Source organism: Penicillium pulvis, assembly GCF_028828015.1.
Source record: "Penicillium pulvis strain IBT 33274 chromosome Unknown contig_10_segment0_segment0, whole genome shotgun sequence".
In the NCBI taxonomy this organism is placed as follows: domain Eukaryota; kingdom Fungi; phylum Ascomycota; class Eurotiomycetes; order Eurotiales; family Aspergillaceae; genus Penicillium; species Penicillium pulvis.
The window spans coordinates 2757723-2781907 of NW_026643071.1; the positions used below are offsets into that span (position 1 = coordinate 2757723).

A 24185-nucleotide genomic window follows, 5' to 3' on the forward strand; every position below is an offset into this window, starting at 1 on the left:
GTCTGGCCGCAGTCGTTTCATGCAAGGAATCGAGGTTTTAGAGGCGATTGGTCCATCTACAATGCACTAGTCTTTTGACTTCTCTTTGATGGGGGGACGGATCCAAATTCAATCCGAATTATGGTTATGATTATATTAATTTTTTTCTTGTTTTGTTCCGATACTTTGCAAATAGATTGGTCATTGGAACGGACCTCAATAGTTTCAAGCTAATAAGCGGGTGACCCGGCGGTCAGTGTGGGCGCAAACGTCAAGCTGCATACGGCAGGGCAGCTGTTCCGACCTATCATCTTGTAGAATCAGGCTTGATTAGGCTGGAGAATGAATGAAAATCTCGTACTTTGGCCCTCAGAGGTCTGCTGGTAAAGGGAGGCTTGCAGGATGCATTTCGGAAGAGAAGAGCATACAGCCGCGACTCAATCTCATTGGATTGGAAGCCTTTTACGGAGACATCACCATCGTGGCGCGTTGAGAGCCACAAGCAATTTCCATCGCCCCGTGCTCCCTTCAAAGGCAGGTTACGCAACAACGGTCTTACAGCTTCAAGCAAATTCTTTAAAAGCGAGAGGAGAATGGTCCGATTTCTATTGTCACATGCACCCAGCAAGCCAAAGCTTGCATCCTTTTTGGTAGCCCCCCTTTGCCGTAATGTCATTAAATACAATGGTAGACAATCCCGGCATACTTTCCGGCTCATTGGCCACAGAAAGTAGATAGGAGAAATGAAGATAGAGAAAAAGAGAAAATAGATCATACAAGTTGGTAATCAAACACCGATACACCAGAACAAGAAAGGGGGATAGAAGGGCCTTGAGAAGTATGTGTACAGTTGATGCGAAAGGAAATGCGAAAAAAGGAGATCAGGGAGTCTCTGACACAAGAAAATGAGAAAAGGAAATGAACACAGGAAAAATACATGGGCCTAATGGCCGTAGGTGGGAGCACTTAGAAGAGAGTTAAGCATTTACTGCTTGTTCTCGCCCTGCTGCTCACCACCCTGCTGCTGCTGCTGCTCGTTGTTGGCCTTGTGCATCTTGTCGAACAGAGTCAGGGAAGCAGTCTGGAGCTCATCGGTCTTCTCCTTGAGCTCCTCGGCGGTGGCGGTACCCTCACCAGACTGGTTCTTGACAACGAACTCACGGAGAGTGGCAATCTTCTCCTTGATGGTCTCGGCCTCGGTCTTGTCAAGACGGTCCTCGAAGTCCTTGAGGGCCTTCTCGGTATCGTTCAGGACAGAGTCGGCACGGTTAGCGGCCTCAATAGCAGCCTTGCGCTCCTTGTCAGACTCGCCGTACTTCTCAGCATCCTCAACCATGGACTGGATCTCGGCATCGGAGAGACCGGAGCCAGAGGCAATGGTGATGGACTGGTCCTTGTTGGTGGACTTGTCCTTGGCGTGGACGTGGACAATGGAGTCAGCGTCAATGTCGAAGGCGACCTCAATCTGGGGAACACCGCGGTGGGCAGGGGGAATGCCAACAAGCTGGAAGTTACCCAGCATCTTGTTGTCCTTGACAAGCTCACGCTCACCCTGGAAGACCTTGATCTCGACAGCGGTCTGCATGTCGGCAGCGGTGGAGAAAGTCTGGGACTTCTTGGTGGGGATGGTAGTGTTGCGGTTGATCAGACGGGTGAAGACACCACCGAGGGTCTCAATACCGAGGGACAGAGGAGTGACATCGAGCAGCAGAACGTCGGTAACCTCACCAGCCAGGACAGCACCCTGGACAGCGGCACCAATAGCGACAGCCTCATCGGGGTTGACGGACTTGGAGGGGTCACGGCCGAACATGGACTTGACGGACTCGGTGACCTTGGGCATACGGGACATACCACCAACAAGGATGACATCCTGGATGTCGCTCGACTTGAGGTTGGAGTCCTTGAGGGCCTTGCGGACGGGCTCAATGGTGCGCTGGATCAAGGGGTCAACAAGGGACTCGAGCTGAGCACGGGTCATCTTCTGGTTGATGTGGAGGGCACCACCGGCACCGGCACTGATGAAGGGCAGAGAGATCTCAGTCTGGAGGGAAGAAGACAGCTCAATCTTGGCCTTCTCAGCAGCCTCACGGATACGCTGGATAGCCATGCGGTCACCAGTGAGATCAACACCAGACTCCTTCTTGAAGTTCTCGACAATGTTGCGGACAAGGTGGATATCGAAGTCCTCACCACCAAGGTGGGTGTCACCGTTGGTGGACTTGACCTCGAACACACCCTTCTGGATCTCCAGAACGGAGATATCGAAGGTACCACCACCAAGATCGTAGACAGCGACAACACGGTCGGCCTCCTTCTCAAGACCGTAGGCAAGAGCAGCAGCGGTGGGCTCGTTAACAACACGGAGAACGTTCAGACCGGCGATCTGACCGGCATCCTTGGTGGCCTGACGCTGGGAGTCGTTGAAGTATGCGGGAACAGTGACAACGGCGTTCTTAACGGGCTTGCCGAGGTAAGCCTCAGCGGTGTCCTTCATCTTGTTAAGGACGAAACCACCAATCTGGGAAGGAGAGTACTTCTGGCCACGGGCCTCGAGCCAAGCGTCACCGTTGGTGTGCTGGACAATCTTGTAGGGGACCTCCTTAATATCACGCTGGACCTCAGCGTCGGTGAACTTGCGACCAATGAGACGCTTGGTAGCGAAAAGAGTGTTCTCGGGGTTAACAACGGCCTGACGCTTGGCGGCAACACCGACAAGACGCTCACCATCCTGAGCGAAACCAACGACGGAGGGGGTGGTACGGGCACCTGCAGAAAAAACCTGTTAGTCATCGGAATTTCATAATTGATTGCGATAATCGGCAGACAAGTTCGGGATAGTATTCCGATGAGCTGCCGACATGACTCGCGATGAAAAATTTTTCACATACCCTCAGCGTTCTCAATAATCTTGGGGGTCTTGCCCTCCATGATGGCAACAGCGGAGTTGGTAGTACCTATTATCATTAACGTTAGATGATTGCCATTAGGGATGCTGAAGACTGTTGTGACATACCCAGATCAATACCAATGACTGAGCCCTTGACCTTCTCCTCACCACCCTCGGTAGAGTTCCATCGGCGGAAAGCGACGCCGGGGACTCTGGAGGTAGGGGTGCGAGCGAAAGCAGCGCGCGGGAGCTGCAAGTATAGTTTAGTAAATGTTATTGCGACGCGTGATGGCTCTTCTTTCCATCGCGGATAAAAAAGGGAGCAAGACTTACCGCGCGAGACATGCGAGAAGGAAGCATTGTGAGTTAAATTAAGTAATACAAAAAAAAAGAAAAGGTAGAACACTCAAACGAATCAATCGCGGAGTGAGAGGTATAAAAAGGGGAGGATGGGTTTTTTGGCTGGAGATGGAATCAAGGGGAAGGATTTTGAAGATGAAGCTTCCGGGAGACAGATTTTGCTGGAAACTTATAGAAGGTGCCGACACTCGGGTGTGTCGGGGCAACACGTGACGTGGCCCTTGCCTTCTTTGGGCGGGTGTTGACCGGATAATACAATGGCGTATGTCGAGCTTGAGACCCCCCTTCGACCGCCTTCTCATACCGCCCACTTCATTCAGCCGACCGCTCTCAAACAAGCTCACAAATAACCGAAGCAAATCACGGATAACCTATTGTATTACGAATGCATCAGTCAATCAATATGCTCACAGTTCACACAGGCTACAACTGTTGCTGTCAGCCATTGTAACATGATGTTTGGATTTTGGCTGGCAGAAAATTATGTAATCGCCTCGGAGGTGCTGAATTGACATAGTAAAGTTAGCTAGGAAACCACAGAGAGCTCTTAAGTTGTTTTATATTTGCCTTTTTATATCTCAGGTCAACTGCCACGCTTCTCCGTGGGGTCTGGCCTGTTTGCTATGTCTGTGTTGCCTTCTTGCTATGGGGTTGAAGTCTACTCGGGTAGTGTCGTGTGACCGTCCCCGGTCGTCGATTAGGAAGCAGACGATGGTCGGGATATCGATCGTGGCGGCATGAAACAGCTTCGACTGGAGTAAGCTGGAGTATGGAGGCCTTATGGAGTATGTGGATTATAGGTTCATCTGCCTTTTTTTAGATTCTATTTAGCTTCTCACAAATTGAGTACCTTCCTAGGTACATTCTTTTTCCATTCATAGCTTATCTGATCTATATTTTACCCTTCACAAAGGAAGAAGAGCCAGACATATAATGAAAGACCTATTCAGATTGGATATATTAAGTACTCTTTTTTTTCTATTGCATCCGGCACTTGAACCTTTTTCCTCGCACTACCTTCCATACTACGGTACAACCGCATTCGCTCCCCGGCTTTTAGCTCCACCCAAGTCTTACGTCATCAGTTTGAAAGCGCATGCTACTTAGCCTCAAGTTCAGCTCAAGTGCTCTTCAAAGCTCTCGATCGGGTCTGGTGGCGCTCTCAGTCTTTGCCCTTTTTATATCGGACAATGTCGCCGCGGGCATAGTTGCTCACCATGACCTCGGACTCGCTCTTGTGAGTCTTTTGTCCCGCTTCCCCTCCAGCGCTCTTTGCCCCGTATCATGGCGATCGGGCCTTCTCACATTTCGATCTTAGACATCGCCCGACTGAGTCTCTCATCCTTCCGAATAAGCGCCGCTTCTTCCCTTTGAAGATTCCCAACTTGTATCACCCCCCACCCTCTCTACTTTCCTGACCTACATCTCGGAGTTCATGACCTAACAAGAACGCCACAGCCACCCCCAGCTTCGCCACTACATCAGCACGGCTGATCCAGATCGCATATATGTCGTCGTCGATCGAATTGTCGTTGCGATCCACATTGCGGCGCAAAAGCGGGAGAGCATAGCCGTCATTCCGTTCGAGCCGCGATGCTTGGCGGCTGGTTACGGGTGGATCGCGGTGGGTGGGCCAGACAATGGTGAATGCGCTTACATCAGAATCGATGAGAGAGGACTGCAGGTTCATGACGGGACATCTCCATTCCGCCCCGCCGATGTCGATAGTGCGCTTCCGCTCGACCTAGAGCCACCGTCCCGGCTCCCGTCGCCGGGAACCTCTGAGGGTGCCTCGGCATCTCGTCTGGGGAGACGATCATTGCCGGAACTTATCGTACACAAATTCGGAGGCAGTATTGTCAATTCGGTGACAATCCATCGCTTCCCTAACAATGGTGAAGGCACCTCTCATGAAGATGTGATGGTCCTCAGGTACTACTCTTTGACCTAAATCGAAATTCGTACAGGCTGTTGCTAAACACTCATTAGTAACAACGATCATACCGTGACCGTCTACTCCTTGACTCGATCCAAAGTTCTCAAGATTCTCCAACATACAACATGTATGAACTATACCACTATCTCACCAGATCAGACCATCTTGGCTGCAGTGGGCGATGAGAACAAAGTTTATTTCTATCGGATTCTGCGTGACTGGGGGTCATCTGCATCTACGGAAGCAGGTAGCAAACTCGCGGGCTGGGAATGGGAAATGCTGCAATGCATCGAGATAGAAATCGGCACTCGCCCTGATGACGCTTGCTGCTTCACTATTGCCTTTTCACCATCGAGCCACTTGTGTGCCATCGGGTCCCAATCAGGAGTCATAACGGTCATAGATGTAGAGGTCATTCGCCAGACTTCCGGTGGCTTCGAATCTGATGAAAACCCGATTCTCTACCAGTTCCTGGCTTCCCGGTCCTGCCAGGAGGGTGGCGCCGTGCGTTGCATGACTTTTTCCCCTGAACCATGGGATCTGTTAGTATGGCTTGAAGGCCATGGACGAGCTGGAATCGCAGATGTTCGCCAGTTCTTCGTACGAAGGCAGCTTCTACATCTGAACCTTGATGACCCGCAGCTGCAAGGGGCTCATTTGGAGCCCCTGGGAGACGAATCAGATGAACAATCAATGGATGATGACGATTTATCTGTACTGCCTCCGCCTCCACCGCGTTTGAGAATCAATGGTGATGAACCTGCAATTGAGCAAGGCGCTGGAGAGAGTGAACGTTCTTCGTTGCGCGAAAACTTAATACAGGATCTCACCGAGCGGGAGAGAATAATCATGGATTTTCTTAACACAGCACGGTGGACGACGAGACCGGAAGAAGGGCTAACCGAACGGCCAGAACGGCCAGAACTAACAGCCAGAGAAAGAATGCGTATGGCCCGCGCACGACAACTCGGCGCCACAGATGGGACAACTCGAAACTCCCATCCTAATTCACCCCCGCACACATATGACTCTTCGGATACAGCTCGAGATGTCGATGGAGAAATATCCCTGCCGCCACCGCTACCTCCGCCTCCGCCGCGCATGAGTCATTTCAGACGCGCGGGTGGCCCTCCCGAACGGTCATACCACACTAGGCGTCAAAGTTCGATCGTTCTCTCACAGGGAAGTCGATCTTCGGAAACCGAAAATTCTAATCAAGATCCTCAGCCCAGCCTTACCCTTAGTTGGACAACGTCGCCATCCGAGCTTCTCTCTGCCGGACCAGACATCACCTCACGGGGTATTGACCCTGATCTCGTCAGTCATGAAAACGACTTGGGTCCAAGAACTCCGGAGGGCTTAGGAATAGGGCCCTCCCCAACTGACCCTAGCACCTTGGAGGCCCTCGCTAGACTTAGGTCCCAACGATCCAGTTCCACCCCACGACGAACCGAGCGACCTCAGACAGCGACAGAACGAAGATATGATAGCTCACGTCTATCTAACTATGAAATAAGATCCAATCTTGCGGCGGAGCGTCTTCGACGCCGCCCAATAGCCAGTGAGGTACATACCTACCGCTCCTCCCTTGAACCAGAACGAAGGCGTCGCCAACACTTTTTTGGTTTTGAACAGGCCCATTCGCCCCGCTGGATCAGGAATATTATCAATGACCTGCCTGACCGAAGCTTGATCCACGGCTCTGGTGCCGGTGAACCAGACGCTACAGCTGGATTAGGCTGGGGCGCCGACGGGAGAACATTGTAAGTCTACTTATCCCTTGTAGTATTCTCTAACAGCTCTAACCCACGATTCTTTAGGTACATTGCCACAGTGCAAGGAATCTTTGAGTTCCAATTAAACATCCACGACCGACGAACTTTTCCGTCAATTTCATACCGATGAAGCTTTTACTATGACTTGATCCTAAGGCAGTTCTGCTTCAAAACATGCAGGCAATTTCATGGACTATGGCTAATCAAAGCAAGTGATAATCTTTTCGGCCATCATTTGGGGGTTTCAATTTTTGGTTGGTCTTCCACTTTCTGGGAAGTCACTATTTTTTTTCCCGTTGTTATTATATTCAAGCTGGGTTTGGCCTCCAGTATTTCACCTCTTGCATAGGTATGCCCCAGGCGCTCAGGGCGTGCTTCCTTTCCAGCCAATCTCTCTCATGTTTTGCACAGTTTCTTTTGATTGGCTGGTCCCGGTACAAAAGTTCTACAGCGTATGATATCTAATGCCAATACTTAAAAGAACTTCCACAGAATTTTCCAAATTTCATACTTAATGCACAGGGGGTGACGTGTGATAAACTTGATTTGCCCACATGGGCAAGTGCCAGTTTTTGCGCGTTTTCTCATTAATCGAATATCCTCAAGATTCACCGTTTGAGTGCCTCGCTTTTGCCCATAAAATTCCAAATATGGGCAATGTTGCGCGATCATTATTAAAATTCAAGCATGCACATGTGTGTATATATGCCTAGGTCCCGAGTAGATAGTAGCAAAAATTTCTACACGCAGGCCGGTTTGAACTGCTTGAAAGTTCACATATGCACGGATGGTGTGGGTTGTCTCAAGCACTTGATTGCTATAAATTGGTTCTTTCGAATTCAGCAGCTCGCGTTTATATAGGTACCTATGCATATGAGTATTGACCTAGGTATGTTGTGCTGCCCAGGTGATTAATTAATAACCTTGGAACCAAGTTCAACAGTACTGCACTAGGTAGGTGCTGCACTATCTAGGGTATCCAGTCCTCAGCGTGGTTATTTCAATGGTTTCAACAGTGAAACAGGTGAATATATATATTTTGCCCATGTGGCTTGTACTGGGACAAGATCCACCTTCCCATTTACCAATACATAAATATGTACCTGGGCTATTCAACCATCTGAAAACACACCAGAACGCTGTATCCATGAAAAGCGGTTTCGGCTGATTGCTTATTACTTGTGTAGCTTCCAAGGCTTAATCGGCACTAGCTCACCTCATGGGTGGATCAATCACCGTGCCCCCACACTACGTCAACAGAGCGTATTCTGCCAGGCGTCACGGCCCAAAGCTCCAAAAGCCAAGTAGGGCGACGGAACCTGGTCGGATGACTAATAGAGCACGTAAAAGCGGTGAGTAGTGCGGTCAAAACAGCTTTCCAAGCTAGTCCTGATTACGACAAATCAGGCAATAATAAGGCATGAATCAGGCCAACAACTACGTCCGACCTCAAGATGGTGGGGTGCACATTTCCGAACTTCAGTGCTTCGATTGTCTCCGCAATTTTTCTTCAGCCTCAATTATTCCCGCAATTCTTTCAAGCTTCTACTGTTTCCGCGGTTCAGTTTCCACATTGACCCCGGCCGAGACTGGTTTCCGCAGAACGGTCCCCGCCATTTGGTACAACCCAAAACAAAAATGGCAGATTCATTAGCATCGGCCTTGAATCAGCTAAGCTTGAACACCAAGGGTTTGGATCCAGCATCTGTTGATGCGCGACTTGCTGAGGAGGAAGCTGGTAAATTCGAAAGACGCAAGCCACGCAAACAAAGCAGCCAGAGCGCGGACGATCTTCTGAAAGATCTGGAAGATGATTTCCTGAAGCCCTCCGCCACCTTTAGCCCGAAATGGCTGAACCAACTGCAAAAGTAAGGCTTCATGACTCTCACATGTCAATTGAGCACCGCTAATAATACCTACAGGCGATGGGATGCTCCGATGGACTCGACCGACCTGTTCGAAATTGCTCCGACACAAACACGCACTGTCACAAGATTCACGCGAGAAGGACTGGAGGGACGGGTTACCGGCTACCATGAAATTACGGTTCCGGCTTCAAGCATCAATGCGAAGAACTCAACCTCACTACTTCGCCGACCGGCCGGTCGTGCAGACTTTGTTCGAGGTGCAGCGGGGTTCTTCCCCTTCGCACCAGGTGGTTTGGATGGAGTTGAGGCACTTGCCGCAATGGAAGCAGATGCTGAGTCCATGGAACAATCGCGCTCTGGAAGACAGGGTGGTTTAGATCGTATTATCAACTTTGGCTCAGAGGGTGGACTCTTGACCATCCCCCCTGGCTTCGACCGTGGCATGAACTTCGCAGAACAAAAATCCAAAGAGGCCGCAGAGGGAGAAGAGGAGGTTGAACACGCACTCAATCAGGAGGAGAGTGACATCCAGGCTGACAAGCCTGATGAAATACAAGATGAGGATGGAGGTGTCAAGGTTGATGCCGCAGATGGGGAACTCAGTGATGAAGATGAGCAAGATATTGACGCTTTACTGCCGGTCGAGTTTCCTGCGCTTGAGCCGCGTAACCCGCTACTTGCTGGTATCCAGAAGCAGAAGGGCCGGGAATGGGCACATGTTGTGGATATCAACAAGGAAATCCCTAACTTTCACGATTTGGTCCCGGATATGGCTAGAGAATGGCCATTCGAGTTGGACGTTTTCCAAAAGGAAGCGGTCTATCACCTGGAAAACGGTGATTCTGTCTTTGTTGCAGCTCACACATCAGCAGGAAAAACAGTTGTTGCCGAGTATGGCATTGCGCTGGCTGCGAAGCACATGACAAAAGCAATCTACACATCACCCATCAAAGCACTCAGCAATCAGAAATACCGGGATTTCCGCACCGAGTTCGAAGATGTCGGTATTCTTACCGGCGATGTGCAAATCAATCCGGAGGCTAGCTGTCTGATCATGACAACCGAAATTCTACGGAGTATGCTTTACCGTGGTGCTGACCTCATTCGAGACGTTGAGTTCGTCATCTTTGACGAGGTTCATTATGTCAACGATCTTGAGAGAGGTGTTGTATGGGAAGAAGTTATCATTATGCTTCCTGAGCATGTCACCCTGATTCTCCTTTCTGCTACCGTACCCAACACCTATGAGTTTGCATCCTGGGTCGGTCGTACCAAGAAAAAGGACATTTATGTGATCTCAACCCCCAAGCGACCCGTGCCGCTGGAACATTATCTCTGGGGTGGAAAAGACAAGTACAAGATTGTCGATTCCAACAAGAAGTTCCTTGAGCCTGGTTGGAAGAAGGCTAACGATGCTCTGTCTGGCAAAGACAAAGAAAAGGCTAAGAAGGAGGCAGAAGGTCAGGCTCAGGCTCAGGCTCAGGCGCAAGGTCAAGGCCAGCGAGGAGGCACCCGAGGAGGAGGACGCGGTCAGCCTGCCGTCAGAGGTGGCCAACGGGGCAATGGACAGCGTGGGGGTCCGCAGCAGAGAGGAGGTAGAGGGCAAGGCGGCCGAGGGGCGCCCTCCAATCGCGGGACAGGGAACATTGCTCGCACTGGGCGTGGAGGCTTCCGTACTACTGCTGCCCAGGACAAAACCACTTGGGTTAATCTTGTCTCCCATCTTCGCAAGGAAGATCTACTTCCGGGATGTATTTTCGTTTTTTCGAAAAAACGATGCGAAGAGAACGCAGACTCGCTGTCCAACCAAGACTTTAGCACTGCAAACGACAAGAGTCAGATTCATATGATGATTGAAAAGTCACTCACCCGACTTAAGCCTGAGGACCGGACGCTCCCCCAAATTCTTCGACTTCGCGAGCTTCTGGGCAGAGGTGTCGCTGTGCACCATGGTGGTCTTCTTCCCATCATGAAGGAGGTTGTTGAGATTCTGTTTGCTAGGGGGTTGGTCAAGGTTCTCTTCGCGACAGAGACCTTTGCGATGGGGTTGAACCTGCCAACTAGAACAGTTGTTTTCTCAGGATTCCGCAAGCATGATGGCAAGTCTTTCCGAGACCTTCTACCCGGTGAATATACCCAGATGGCGGGACGTGCAGGCCGTCGTGGTCTTGACACGGTGGGATATGTGATTCTTGTCACTACTGGCAGAGACGAAGCCCCTCCGGCTGGCTCCTTGAAGAACATGATTCTTGGAGATCCCACAAAGCTGAGGTCACAGTTCCGACTGACATACAACATGATTCTGAACCTTCTTCGCGTCGAAGCGCTGAAGATCGAAGAGATGATTAAACGGAGCTTTAGTGAAAATGCTACCCAGGCTCTGCTACCCGAGCACGAGAAGCAAGTCCAACTCTCCGAGGCCAGCTTGGAAAAAATCAAGCGGGAGCCTTGTGAAATCTGTGACTTGGATCTCCAAGCTTGTCACGATGCTGCAATGGAATACCAGAGGCTTACGACTGAGCTGCATACGGGATTAATTGCATCACCTATCGGCAAAAGACTGTTTTCCATGAAGAGCTTAATTGTATACAGAAAGGTAAGTCGCAAAGACAGAATTTTTCAATCATTCATTGACCTCTTTTTTTTAGGATGGAATACGAACTGCCGGTGTTCTTGTGAAAGAGGGGGTATCCGGTGGCCCTTTGCCTTGCATCCAGGTGCTTGAAATCGGCACAATCAGCAGCAAACGTCATCCCAGTGATATCCTACCATTTTTGCCCGTTTTCAGACCATATCTCCAGGCATTGCCCTCAAACTCTGCTTCTATGCATCTCAAGGCTGTCAAAGTTCCGTTGGAAAACGTCGAATGTGTTACAAGCACACAGGTCAAGGTCGGCGGACCTATTTGGTACTTGAACATCAAGAAAGGTAGATAGCATCACCTGTGTGCTCGAAATCCCCAGGACTTCACTGACAAAATACCCAACAGAGTCTTCTAAGTTCGCAGAAAAAGAGTTGACCAAATACACTAAATCTTGGCTTAATTCGGCTTGGGATGAGGTGGACTGGTCCAGGGTTAAGGAGTTGCAAGTTCGTGATATTCTTACTCAGCGGGAAGCCCAGGTGCAAATCATCCAGTCGTGCCACTGCCTCTCGTGCCCGCACTTCCTAAAACACGTAAGTGATCTTTACACGTTGCCGATGATGAGGTCAATTGCTTACCTACCTTTCACAGTTCGAAATGCAAAATGACGAGTGGCAAATCAAGGAGAACATCTCGCAGCTGAAGCAGTTGATGTCCGATCAAAACCTTCAATTGCTTCCCGACTATGAACAGCGTATTCACGTCCTCCGAGAGCTCGGATTTGTTGACGAGCAATCCCGTGTACAATTGAAGGGCAAGGTGGCTTGTGAAATCCACTCCGCTGACGAGTTGGTCTTGACCGAATTGATTCTTGAGAACGTTCTTGCCGAATTTGAGCCGGCCGAGATTGTCGCACTCCTCTCTGCCTTTGTGTTTCAGGAGAAGACTGACAATGTTCCTACCCTAACTCCTCGTTTGGAGGCTGGTCAAAAGACTATCATCCGAATTGCCGAGAAGGTCAACGATTTCCAGGTCTTGCACCAGGTGATCCAATCAAGTGAAGACTCCAATGACTTCGCCAGCGAGCCCAGATTTGGGCTGGCTGAGGTGGTCTATGAATGGGCTAAGGGAATGTCCTTCAACCGTATCACTGATCTTACTGATGTCATGGAAGGCACCATTGTCCGTTGTATCACTCGACTGGATGAGACTTGTCGAGAGGTAAAGAATGCAGCCAAGCTTGTTGGTGATCCGACGCTCTACACCAAGATGCAGGCGGCACAGGAGCTGATCAAGCGAGACGTGATTTTCGCCGCATCCCTGTACATGTGAAAGGGCTGTTATTGTCATATTTCTAGGGACTATGTGTCCCAACTGTTCCAAATCCATGATTATGAAATATTGTTTGAGATCGAAGCATTGATGACGGTGACATTACTTTGTGACTATGAAGATATTACCGATAAAACTACAAATACATTTAGATTTATTTTACCATCAAAAGAGTATAGCCCCAACGGCTGAAAGAAGAGGGGATGTGGAGTCAATAAAATCCATGTTGTGCGGCCGCTGATTAGCTGCGGGGCGACCGCCCTAGAAAATCCCAGATACTATTTCTCATTCTCCCCCTCGACAACTTTTTTGTGATCTTTGAATCACCTTCATTTGATCTATAGGGAACCCATTTCCCCTTGCTCCCTTTCGCACATCGTCCCCTACGCCCTCGCGTGGTTCCCCGGGGTTTCCTACTCGGAGTTAATTTGTGATTTTTTTTCTGGCGCTGGGGTGGTGCGAATATGGATGTCACGGCCCTTCGAGACCGCATCCAGTCTACTTTAGACGCGAATGCGGACATTCGCCGTCAAGCGGAGTTGGATCTGAAATATGTATGTTCCTATACATTTTGGTTGGCGGGGTCGATGAGACTGACCTCGTGGGGGCCTCATGGCCCCCTCTATTTTCTAGGCCGAGACGCAGCCCGGTTTTATCAATGCGCTCCTAGATATCTTACAGGGGGAGCAGAACAATGCAGTTCAGCTTTCTGGTATGTAGTGCATATTCATGCCAACTGGTAGCTATGTCAAATAGCTACCTGGGATGATAATGTCGCTAACCCCGCCTCTCAGCTGGTGTCTACCTGAAGAACCGTATTAGCCGAGGATGGGCCCCTATCGAAGACAGTCCATCGCGATCCCCCATTCCTGAATCCGAGAAGCCCGCTTTCCGGGAGCGACTTATCCCTGCCTTGGCCTCGACGCCGCCCAATGTCCGCGCCCAACTGGTTCCCCTCCTCCAGAAGATTCTGCAGAACGACTTCCCCGAGCAGTGGCCGGGATTTCTTGAGCTCAACCTGCAACTGCTCACGACCAACGATGCGAACACCGTCTATGCGGGTCTGCAGTGTCTGCTGGCCATTTGCCGTGTGTACCGATTCAAGGCTGGAGAGAAGCGCGAGGAGTTTGATAAGATCGTGGAGCACTCGTTCCCTCAGCTGCTGAGCATTGGACAAAGGCTTGTTGATGAGGAGAGCCTGGAGGCGGCAGAGATGCTTCGGATCATCGTGAAGGCCTACAAGCATGCGATTTACGTGGGTGGACCAAGCCCCCAATGCTAGAATTTCGGGCATATACACTGACTCGTAATGATTTTAGTTCGAACTTTCGCCTGCTCTTCAGACCCACCAAGCCACCGTGGACTGGTGCACATTGTTCCTGCGCATCATCTCCAAGACACCCCCGGCTAGCGCTATGAACGAGTCAAAGGAAGACAGGGAAATGAACCACTGGTTCAAGTGCAAGAAATGGTCATACGCTAACTTGAACCGTCTCTTCATCCGGTATGATTGCTTGGCCCGACATCGAGATATCAGGGCTATTGTATTGACTTGCGATTTCTCTCTAGTTACGGAAACCCCACCACCATGTCGAAGCCCTCTTCTACCCCCGACTACACCGCGTACGCGAAAACTTTCATCAGCACCTTTGCCCCCGAAATTCTCAATGGATACCTGCAGGAGATTGACAAGTGGGTTTCCAAATCCCAATGGATGAGCAACTCCGCCATCTCCTACACCTTGATCTACATGGAGGAATGTGTCAAGCCCAAGGCGATGTGGGAGCACCTCAAGCCGCACATGGAGAACTTGATCGCCCACTTCGTTTTCCCCATCTTGTGCCAGTCGGACGAAGATATTGAGTTGTTCGAGGAGGATCCTTCAGAGTACCTGCACCGCAAGTTGAACTTCTACGAGGAGGTCTCCGCCCCGGATGTTTCCGCCACAAACTTCTTGGTTTCCCTCACCAAGAACCGCAAGAAGCAGACTTTCTCCATCTTGACCTTTGTCAATAGCATTGTCAGCAAGTACGAGGCTGCCCCTGAGGACCAGAAGCTGCCCCGTGAGAAGGAGGGTGCTCTCCGCATGATTGGGTCGCTTGCCTCCGTAATTCTGGGCAAGAAGAGTCCTATTGCTGACCAGGTCGAATACTTCTTCGTTCGTCACGTTTTCCCCGAGTTCCGCAGCCCCCACGGCTTCCTCCGTGCCCGTGCTTGTGATACCCTTGAGAAATTCGAGCAACTCGACTTCAAGGATCCCAACAACCTGATGGTCATTTACCGCAACATTCTGGAGTCCATGGCCGATTCTGAGCTTCCTGTCCGCGTTGAGGCTGCTCTGGCTCTGCAGCCCTTAATTCGCCACGATATCATTCGGACTTCCATGCAGCAGAACATCCCCCAGATCATGCAGCAGCTCCTCAAGCTGGCCAATGAGGTCGATGTTGACGCCCTGGCCAATGTCATGGAAGATTTCGTTGAGGTCTTCTCTGCTGAGCTTACTCCCTTCGCTGTCGCATTGAGCGAGCAGCTCCGTGATACCTACATGCGCATTATTGGTGAGCTTCTGGAGCGTAATGCCACCAAGGGCGGAGATGATGATGGATTCGGCGACTTCTTAGACGACAAGAGTATCACCGCACTCGGTGTTCTGCAGACCATTGGAACTCTCATCCTTACTCTCGAGAGCACCCCTGATGTGCTCCTGCACCTGGAGACCATCCTGATGCCCATTATCAGCATCACTCTGGAGAACAAGCTCTATGATCTATACAACGAGATCTTTGAGATCATTGACAGCTGCACCTTCGCCTCGAAGAACATTTCGGGCACTATGTGGCAAGCCTTTGAGCTCATTCACAAGACCTTCAAGGCTGGCGCTGAGCTGTATTTGGAGGACATGCTTCCTGCTCTTGACAACTACGTCGCTTACGGATCTGACATGCTTGTGCAGAACCCGGCCTACCTTGCTGCTATTGTTGGCATGGTTGAGGATATCTTCCGCGACGACAAGGTCGGCGGTGTTGACCGCATCTGCGGCTGCAAGCTTGCCGAAACTCTCATGCTCAACCTCCGTGGCCACATTGATCAGTACATCCCGCTCTTCATTGAGCTGGCTATGACTGTTATCGATGCTGACGAGGCTCGTACCAAGACCTACCGCATTCACCTGATGGAGATGGTCATTAACGCCATCTACTACAACCCGGTACTCAGTCTGCAGGTCCTTGAGTCTAAGGGCTGGACCAACAAGTTCTTCAGCAACTGGTTCTCTAATATCGATAACTTCCGTCGTGTACACGACAAGAAGCTGTCTATTGCCGCCATCAGCTCGCTGCTGACCATGGCAGCGGGTGATGTACCCGTCAGTGTCCAGCAGGGCTGGCCGAGACTGTTGCAAGGTGTGACAAGACTCTTCCAGACCTTGCCTGCTGCGATCAAGAGTATGTATTCTTTATATCCCTAAACGGCAATATTTGCTAACCTTTGTGGCAGTTCGTGAGGAGGCTACCAAGGAGTCTGACTTCACCCTTGATGACGATCTTGATGATGATGACGAGGACAACGACTGGGATGGTGAAATTGAGTGGAACGAGGAGGAGGTTGAGGAGGCACTTGATGATGATGTTGCCGACGAAAGTGCTGCCTACCTTGAGTTCCTCAACCAGGAGGCTCAGAAGTTCGGCGCCTACGGCGATGATGATGACGATGACATGGACGAGGAGAGTCTCCTTGAGACACCCCTGGATAAGGTCGAGCCGTATGGCATGTTCAAGCAAGTCTTCTTGAGTAAGTTACACGCCAAACAGCACTTGAAACCAAGCCTAATGTATTTCTCTACAGACCTGCAGTCCGAGCAGCCCCAGCTCTACGAGAACCTGACCAAGGTTCTTGGTCCCGAGGAACAGCAGATCATCCAGGCCGTTTTCCACGAGGCCGACCAGAAGGCACTGCTCGCCCAGCAGAATGCGGAAGCTGCAGCAGCAGCCATGCAGGCCAACGGCAACCAATAGACCGGCTAAATGCAATGGCCCTCATCCATTGATTTGGATGATCCCCATTACAGGTCTCACTGATTCCTTGCTCACGAGACATATGCCCTTTTCATGTCTTTCCTCCGATTGTTTAGATCATGCCTGTCCCCCGTTTATATCTGCTGTTTTGTCTATTTTTCCATTTTCCTATCTTCCATCACACTGATGTGCTTGCAAAAAAGTCCCTACCCGTTCCCTCCCATTGATAATCCGCCTCATTGCACAGATTCCCCTTTCCAAAGACTCGCCTTTGGTATAGCTAGCACATCAGTCGCATTACACATATTCAATGCATGTTCCATTTCTGGTAATGTAGAATTAGTTCGAGCTATGAACATGACATGATTTTGGCGATATTATTCATCAAACTAAGAGGTACGTGCGTAGTGACTGGTGGTAGTCAACTAGTTCAAGGTCCTCTGGATCGAATATGTGCAGCGGTTATTACTTAGGGAGCTTGCTAGAAGAACACCACAAGTTTATATGACACCACCACTAGTCGCTCAGCGCTGGGATTGTAATTGGAGCAGTTTAATTGAACACCACAATATTAGTTGAACACCATAACATTGGTTAACACCTTCACTAACCGGATCTTAAGTACCGCAGTATTCAAGATTCGGTGAGTAATATTATTGAGTACATACCCAGGTACCTACTTGCTCACGCTACTATGTAGACTACGCTGGAATGTGAAGGTGATCAAAAAGTGATATGATACCCACTAAGCTACCTTCCCTTAGCCTCTATAGCAATCAATGTTGAATCAATGCCACATCGAGGGTCATCATGGCAAAGTAGCCAGTCGGCACGGCCAGTGATATACGTGTTGCCGCGTATAAGATTGACATCCACCTCCGAATAGAGCTGTGTATGTTCGAGCGACCCTAACGTTCGTGCGACCTGGCAGGCGCGAATTCTGGAATCACTTGCGGACCTTCTGGGGCCATACTAATTTGCTGGTCCTGAGGATGTTCCAACCGTGCTCAACGGGTCGTCGGACGCCCTCCACAAGGTGGATGAAGCAACAGAATCAGTCCCCTTTGAGAAGTTTGTCTGGAAGGCAGTCACCGACACACGCCTTGAGGATATTGAGGAGGGATTCAATATCCACCGACAAAGCCTGAAATCGAAAACTGATGAACCGTGGCCACCAGTTTATATAAACCCATTTAAGCTGCCCGTAGTCGCCTATATATCTACCTCTTGATAGACATCCCTGTTTGGTATTAAAGCTAATGATTGACAGTGGACACGCTGAAGATTATCAGGAAGTTCGTGGGTAGATCGGCCAATAACGAGTTAGCCATACGTTATATCGTCAATGTGATTCTATTCGCCATGCTTAATCAAGTAACCAACCTAGAGCTCAATGGCACTTGGCCGTTAAACCTACAGACCAAGACATACCTTAGATCAAATAGTATAACAGTGGAAGGGGAACAGATGAGAATTCGCGGAAAGTGTGATTATACGCTATGGTATAGCAATAAGCGGGGGCCCCTAAAGGAGATTAATTTGGTACTTATTAAAACGAAGAGGCAGCGCTATGCCGGCAGCGGCGGCGATGATCAAGCATTGGCATATATGGGTAGGTGGCTCTGGTATGCCTTATTAATCCTATAGCTAATGTTCTAGGTTGCGTTCACCAAGAGCGCAAGCGGACGCCCGGTCGCTCTGCGACCGTTTATGGTATTACAACAGACAGCAAAGAATGGAGATTTCTTCGGATCAATGACCAGGGCGAGTGGGCCCTCGCGGTATACCCATATGAGGAGGAGGACAACTACGAAAAAGTTGCCACAATGCTTGCTTTCATCATGCATCAGGCGGTGATCCTCTCTCCATATGCGTCTAAAACCCATTCAAAAGAAGTATCGACGGAGGATGCTTAGTCGTGACGACCCTATTCTTCTTGAAACTTGTCTTGAATGATGATGTATGCGGTTTCCGCCAGCCTAGGCGCTGGCAATCGTTGCTTGTGTATTGTTGCTCGTGTAGGCGGCGGCGATGTGCGTGTCAAATGTGACGCCGCTGCTGCCTTGGTAAACTCCTTGACGTTTTGTCCAATATACGATCGTCGATCGCCCAGTCCGGCGGGGATGGAAATTGGGTACAGTATGGGTTTAATAAGAAGCTGCGTCATATTAAAGCTAGGGGATACTGATTTGACAATCGTCAAGTAATAATGTTGCAAGGTCCTCAAAGACATGAATTCTCAATAGCTCAATCTTCGTCGTCCTCTTCATCTTTGCCACTCGATTCCTCCTCTGTATCGTATTCAACCACCATGACCTTTCGTCCTGCGTACCTGAATGCCCGATAAGCTAGGCTGATTCTGGAACACTGATGTCGAAAGGAAGTCCCTCAATTGAAGGTGTGTCATCTGATTCGGAACTCAAAAGCTGACGGCGTCGGAAATCCTTCTCCCAGTTACGTAGAGAGACATTCCGTCGCAGAGTTGGCGCTGTTAGTGGGGAGGCCTCGATCGCCTCGGTAAGCATTTTGTCGATCTATGTGATGATTTTGGCCTTGTCGAGACGCCAATCAAAGATGATAGAAGAGACAAGCCGCCGTTCTGAGTCTAAGAACCAGAATTGATATCTAGTACTATCCGTGGTGATTCCGAAAGAGATGGTATGGATCTTTAGGATTTTGGCCTAATAATCCTATATAGCTACGAGATGGATATATAGCTATCTGACCGCTAGTAGAGGTAAATACGTAGCTCCGCTTAGCTTCTATCGTAATTAACGTCGAGTCAATGCCATATCAAGGGTCGTCATAATAAAGCAGCCAGTCAGCACGGCTAGTGATATGCGTATTACCGCGTATAAGATTAACATCCACCTCCGGATAGAGCCGGAGATGCTTAAGCGACCCTTTATTAGGCAGGTGGTGGAGCCTATCAAGAATAAGCAGCCCGACAACAACGCGTATAGAAGCTTCAGAGTTATCGATTGTGTGATATTCTGAGGTTTGGAGTCGCCGAATGACACTATCTTCATTAGGAGAGAGGGTAACCGAGGGAGGATTGTCGATTTCTGGCCGATTCCAAAGATCCATTCGGTCATGTGTGATTAGTAGAATGGTACAGGCTTCTCCAGGACTCTTGAAATCCCTAGTAGTATAATGGATTCCGGCGATGTTCTTTGCAACCGCGAGTTGTTGCATCAAAGGCGATAAGGCTGTAAACTATTTGACGGCACAGGATCGGACAACAGGATCAATAGTAGGAACGAGCTTTCGCCGGTTCTTCGATAAGGAAGCTTGATTTGGCGCTTGGCCTGACATCGAAGACTGTATGGTTGACTGCATGGAGGAGTCTGGTAGCTGGTATTGCCGAATACTTGGTAAGTGGTGATGATGTGGATGAGCCTATGATAAAAAAAAAAGTTGGCATGTCAAATATCAAAGGAAGTCACATCATCTTGCTTAGTTCCCGTTAATATACGAGGTAACACTTCGTTGGAGCCATGATATAGGTAGGAAAGGGTGGCGTAGTGGGTATCACTCTTTAATCACCTTCACATTCCAGCGTATCCCATAGAGTAATGTGAGCAAGTAGGTTCTTGTGTATGTACTCAATAATATTACTCTCTCAATATAGAATACTGCGCTTCTTTTAAATGCGGTCAGTGAGGGTGTTTAACTACACTTATGGTGTTCAATCAAGAAGCTTCGCTGCTTAGAAGCATGAGGAATTAGTGTGTGTGTGTGTGATTTAAGACTAACCTAAGCCCATATTTTGATCAGAACCCAGCACATGATGCGTTTGTGTCAATCAAGACAGTGCCTTCTTCCTTGGACCCTGATGTGAAGGAAACCGCGACCCACCACATATCCTGATATCTCTTCACTCTTTCTTCCACTTCTTCCTCCTCCCTTCCTCGCACTCCCTCTTTTCCATGAAAGCACAGCGTATCTTGTTGCAAGACAACCTCATGCGTTTGATTATTCGAGGTCCGACTTTCCTCGCCTTGTTCTCCTTCTTCTTCCCGTCCTCTTCGAGGCTCGGCTTTTTTTTGTCCCCTCCTCCTTCTTCTTCTCCGTCCTCTCTGAGGTTCGGTCTTTTCCCCCCTCTCCTTCTTCCTGTCCTCTCTGAGGTTCGGTCTCCCCCCCCTCTTCTCTTCCGCTCTAAGCAGTAAGTCATCCTGTCATCTTGTTTCTTTGAGCGCGTCTAAACGGTTATTGAATCAGGAATGGCATCCAAAATCAATGTCCCGGACTTCCTCAGCCGACCTTTTGGAATGGATTACCCAAAGGAGCTCCACAACCAACTGAAGAGAACTCGGCACTGCACCGTATCAGTTAGCGGAGGCGATGAGCATATCCGCGCGATGCTGAAAATCCGCTTAGATTCTCAGCAGCCAAGACTAGATCTTCGTATTGGCGATGCGCACCTTGTCTTTCCGGCAACCCAGACAGAATTGAATCTGGTCACCAAGGGCGTCTCCGCCAAGTCTGATGCCTTCATTCAGGCAAACCAGAAGGCTGCTCTTCCGGAGATTAAGAACGATCACACTGGGTGCTTTCTTGAGTTGAGCCCGTCTGCTGAGCCTATTTGTGCTGGCCCGTTCTGGAAATTAAGCCCCGAAGAGATGATCCGATGGAAGAAGCTCCAACGGATCGAATGGTCGGGCAAAAAAGTGTATATCTGGATCTCTCATCCCACCAAGGATCTTGCTGCTTTCAAGGAGGTTCGAGCCTACATGATCAAGATTGTAAAGCTTGTCCGGGAAAGTTTTGCCGCCGGAAGTGAGCCACACCAGTTCTGGTTTGCCGAGCAGAATCCTCTTCCGAAAGAAGGGACCGCAATCCGTCGACCAAAGATGCCGTGGCTTTTCAACGCTGAAGGGGATTACAACATCTTCGAGACACCTGACTCTTTCTTCCTCGACGAACGGGACCGTCGTGAAAAATTGATAGAAGCTGCGGTAATCGAACAGCATCTACAATGGGCCATGTACGACAGTGTCTTTCAAACCGGCCAGAAACACCATGCGTCGTTGGAGCTTGTTACTCCCAAAGAGAATATCTGGAAGTTGCATATCTGGATGAACGCCGATCCGAAGCCAGCACCACCAGAGGGCATCCCGGCCAATTACGAGATCGACACCAACCCGGGTCAAGCCAAACCCTCAAAGCCATTCATGGGTCAGGGCATCTGCGTAGGCTCTAGTCTAGCGGACTTCGCGATCTTAAGTCGGGCCCCACTGAGTCCCGCTCTGAATGGACAAAGTCGGCAGATTGAGTTAACTGTCAAAGTCAACCTGAAGTCAAGCAATGCACAGATTGAAGCACTCGTCTATGCAGGGAAAGCGACCAGCTTCGGCGATTCCACCGAGCATGATGGAAATGGATTCTCCATGCAGCGCACGATCCTAGCCCATGGATTGGAGCTGGACCCTAGCAACCCCCACTACTTCGAGATCAACTGCAAGGAGTGTTCAATCGTTCCAGGTCCCCAGCAGCTTGAGCGAGTGGATTACATCCTTAAAAAGTATCCTCTTGACCCATCACAGAAGAGCGCTGTCGACAAGGCCCTCTTTAAGGTTGTAGCAGGGATCCACCTGATCAAAGGACCACCGGGTAGTGGCAAAACCCGGTCAATTCTGGTCATGACGCTCATCCTTGCAAGTCTGGACCTCAAAGTCCTGCTCTGCGGTGGCTCAAATGCGGCTATAGACAACCTGCTGCACACCTTCCACCTCGCTTTAAAGGAGGATGCGAAGCTTAAGGGCTGGTGTGGAAGCTACTGCCGCTTCAGGACTTCTGCGTATCAGGTGGCAGTTCTTCGCCGTGCAAGTGTTGAAGGACATTTGAAAGAACGTCGAGGCCCCATTAGTCCTGTTGAAGCTGATATCCAGGACTGCCAAATCGAGTCTTTGGTCGTCCAAAGGGCCAAGGAACTTTATAAGCCTCAACCACAAAGCAAGGTTGAACAACAAGCTAAGAAGCTGATCGACATGCTGGATGACGATCGCCAAAGGGTCCTGGGACGCGACGAGACGAAAGCCTTGGTCAAGTGCTACGAGGGTGTTCTGGCCCTGATAATCGGCAAGTGCAAAGTCGTGGCGACAATACTCAACAGTTCGGGCGAAGAGGCGTTGCGCATCAGCAAGTTTGAGCCATTCGCCTTATTGTGTGATGAGGCTGGCCAGTGCCTTGAGGCGGACACTATGATCGCGATGAATTGGCAGTCGCTGCGACTAGTATGCCTGATTGGCGACACCGATCAAATTCCGCCGACCGTCATCTCGAGCCGAGAGAACGAATGGGCCAAGTATCATGGTCGGTCGCTAATGACCCGGCTCGAGTGGTGCTACCCACTCAGCACTCTTGAGGTAAACTACCGCTGTCACCCCGACATCTTAGCTTGGTCGGCCCAGGCCATCTATCGCGGCAAGATCGCCGCAAGCCCCACCAACAGCGCACCTGATCGCGTGGGTAACGCTTGGGATACCTTCACCGCCTCGCGATACCACTTTAAAGCGCAAAAGCTGATCGGCAAGCGCAGGCTGTTGATTGACGCCCCTGGAAAGGCTTTTCAACCCCCTGGAAGTACCTCTTGGCAGAATGACGATCACATTAACGTAGTCATCGACCTTCTCAAAGCCCTGTATGCGCATGGGTCCAGTGGGAATCGCATCCTGCCCCAGGACGTCATGTTGATCTGCCCCTACAAGGCACAGGTCAAACGCGTTGTCGAGCGTTTCGAGGCCGAGGGCGTCCAGTACCACCGGTGCCTCACGGTGGATTCTGCCCAAGGATCGGAGTCAAATGTCGTGATCTTTATGCTCACGAAACCAAAGACCAACTTCCCGGCGGAGGTTGGATTCCTGTCTGACTACCGGCGGCTCAACGTAGCCTTGACGAGGGCCAAAAAGCTTATGGTTGCGGTCGGCAATCTCACAATTTGGAATGCCGGCTTCGTGAAGAAGGCCAGTAGTGGGAGCGCCCGTTACCTTGCCGGTTTTTTAAAGGATGTCGTTGACAAGCGGGATGTTCTGAACTGGATAGGCGTGGAGACGGTTGAAAGGACTGTCGGCCCCAACTTGAAACAGCAGATGCCTGCCTCAAGCCCGGCCCCGCAACCCAAGGTGGTACCTCCGCTGGCCAGTATGCCTAGCATAGAAGCTGCATTGGCCGCCGATGCTGAGTATCGCGATCTTGTACAGGAGCGAGAACATCTTGCTGTCGAGAAAGCCAAGGTAGATCAGTCAAGGGTTGAGCTTGACGCCATGGACGCAGTGGTGCTTCAACGGATTGCCGCCAATGCGCGTGACTTGAAGGAATGCGAGGTGATATGGAGGCGCAAATGGGAACGAGAACATCCGTTGTAATAGCAATAACGGCCTTCTCTGGACTGGAATTGAACTGCATTCTAATCCTTTGCTTCATCCTCTGTTGTAGTCGCTGCATCT

At 50.1% G+C, this 24185-nt stretch overlaps 8 protein-coding genes across 8 annotated transcripts; 5 read left to right on the plus strand and 3 right to left on the minus strand.

Moving 5' to 3' along the window:
• Window positions 1-964: 964 nt before the first annotated feature.
• Window positions 965-3229, minus strand: N7503_001052 (Hsp70 family protein; the record flags this gene model as incomplete). Its single annotated transcript, XM_057060613.1, has 4 exons — window positions 965-2748; window positions 2871-2936; window positions 2996-3119; window positions 3203-3229. 4 exons carry the CDS (start codon window positions 3227-3229, stop codon window positions 965-967), a joined length of 2001 nt encoding a protein of 666 aa, XP_056927536.1.
• A 1217-nt stretch (window positions 3230-4446) lies between these two features.
• On the plus strand, window positions 4447-7070 carry N7503_001053 (uncharacterized protein; the record flags this gene model as incomplete). The annotated part of the gene is made up of 4 exons (XM_057060614.1): window positions 4447-4466; window positions 4688-5161; window positions 5219-6928; window positions 6986-7070. The coding sequence occupies 4 exons, from the start codon at window positions 4447-4449 to the stop codon at window positions 7068-7070; spliced, it is 2289 nt and encodes a 762-aa protein (XP_056927537.1).
• A 1508-nt stretch (window positions 7071-8578) lies between these two features.
• N7503_001054 (SKI complex RNA helicase subunit SKI2) lies at window positions 8579-12724 on the plus strand (the record flags this gene model as incomplete). The annotated part of the gene is made up of 5 exons (XM_057060615.1): window positions 8579-8808; window positions 8863-11404; window positions 11457-11736; window positions 11798-11985; window positions 12044-12724. The coding sequence occupies 5 exons, from the start codon at window positions 8579-8581 to the stop codon at window positions 12722-12724; spliced, it is 3921 nt and encodes a 1306-aa protein (XP_056927538.1).
• Window positions 12725-12938: 214 nt separating this feature from the next.
• Window positions 12939-17029, plus strand: N7503_001055 (putative nonsense-mediated mRNA decay protein (Nmd5)). The gene is made up of 7 exons (XM_057060616.1): window positions 12939-13278; window positions 13358-13436; window positions 13519-13979; window positions 14044-14228; window positions 14294-16167; window positions 16220-16513; window positions 16568-17029. Exons 1-7 carry the CDS (start codon window positions 13189-13191, stop codon window positions 16735-16737), a joined length of 3153 nt encoding a protein of 1050 aa, XP_056927539.1. The 5' UTR covers window positions 12939-13188; the 3' UTR covers window positions 16738-17029.
• Window positions 17030-18236: 1207 nt separating this feature from the next.
• Window positions 18237-18653, plus strand: N7503_001056 (uncharacterized protein; the record flags this gene model as incomplete). Its single annotated transcript, XM_057060617.1, has 3 exons — window positions 18237-18239; window positions 18304-18349; window positions 18397-18653. 3 exons carry the CDS (start codon window positions 18237-18239, stop codon window positions 18651-18653), a joined length of 306 nt encoding a protein of 101 aa, XP_056927540.1.
• A 331-nt stretch (window positions 18654-18984) lies between these two features.
• On the minus strand, window positions 18985-19262 carry N7503_001057 (uncharacterized protein; the record flags this gene model as incomplete). The annotated part of the gene is made up of 2 exons (XM_057060618.1): window positions 18985-19085; window positions 19106-19262. 2 exons carry the CDS (start codon window positions 19260-19262, stop codon window positions 18985-18987), a joined length of 258 nt encoding a protein of 85 aa, XP_056927541.1.
• A 9-nt stretch (window positions 19263-19271) lies between these two features.
• Window positions 19272-19529, minus strand: N7503_001058 (uncharacterized protein; the record flags this gene model as incomplete). The annotated part of the gene is given in 3 exon segments (XM_057060619.1): window positions 19272-19418; window positions 19483-19499; window positions 19514-19529. 3 exon segments carry the CDS (start codon window positions 19527-19529, stop codon window positions 19272-19274), a joined length of 180 nt encoding a protein of 59 aa, XP_056927542.1.
• Window positions 19530-20960: 1431 nt separating this feature from the next.
• On the plus strand, window positions 20961-24104 carry N7503_001059 (DEAD/DEAH box helicase; the record flags this gene model as incomplete). Its single annotated transcript, XM_057060620.1, has 1 exon — window positions 20961-24104. One exon carries the CDS (start codon window positions 20961-20963, stop codon window positions 24102-24104), a length of 3144 nt encoding a protein of 1047 aa, XP_056927543.1.
• Between the last annotated feature and the right edge of the window lie 81 nt (window positions 24105-24185).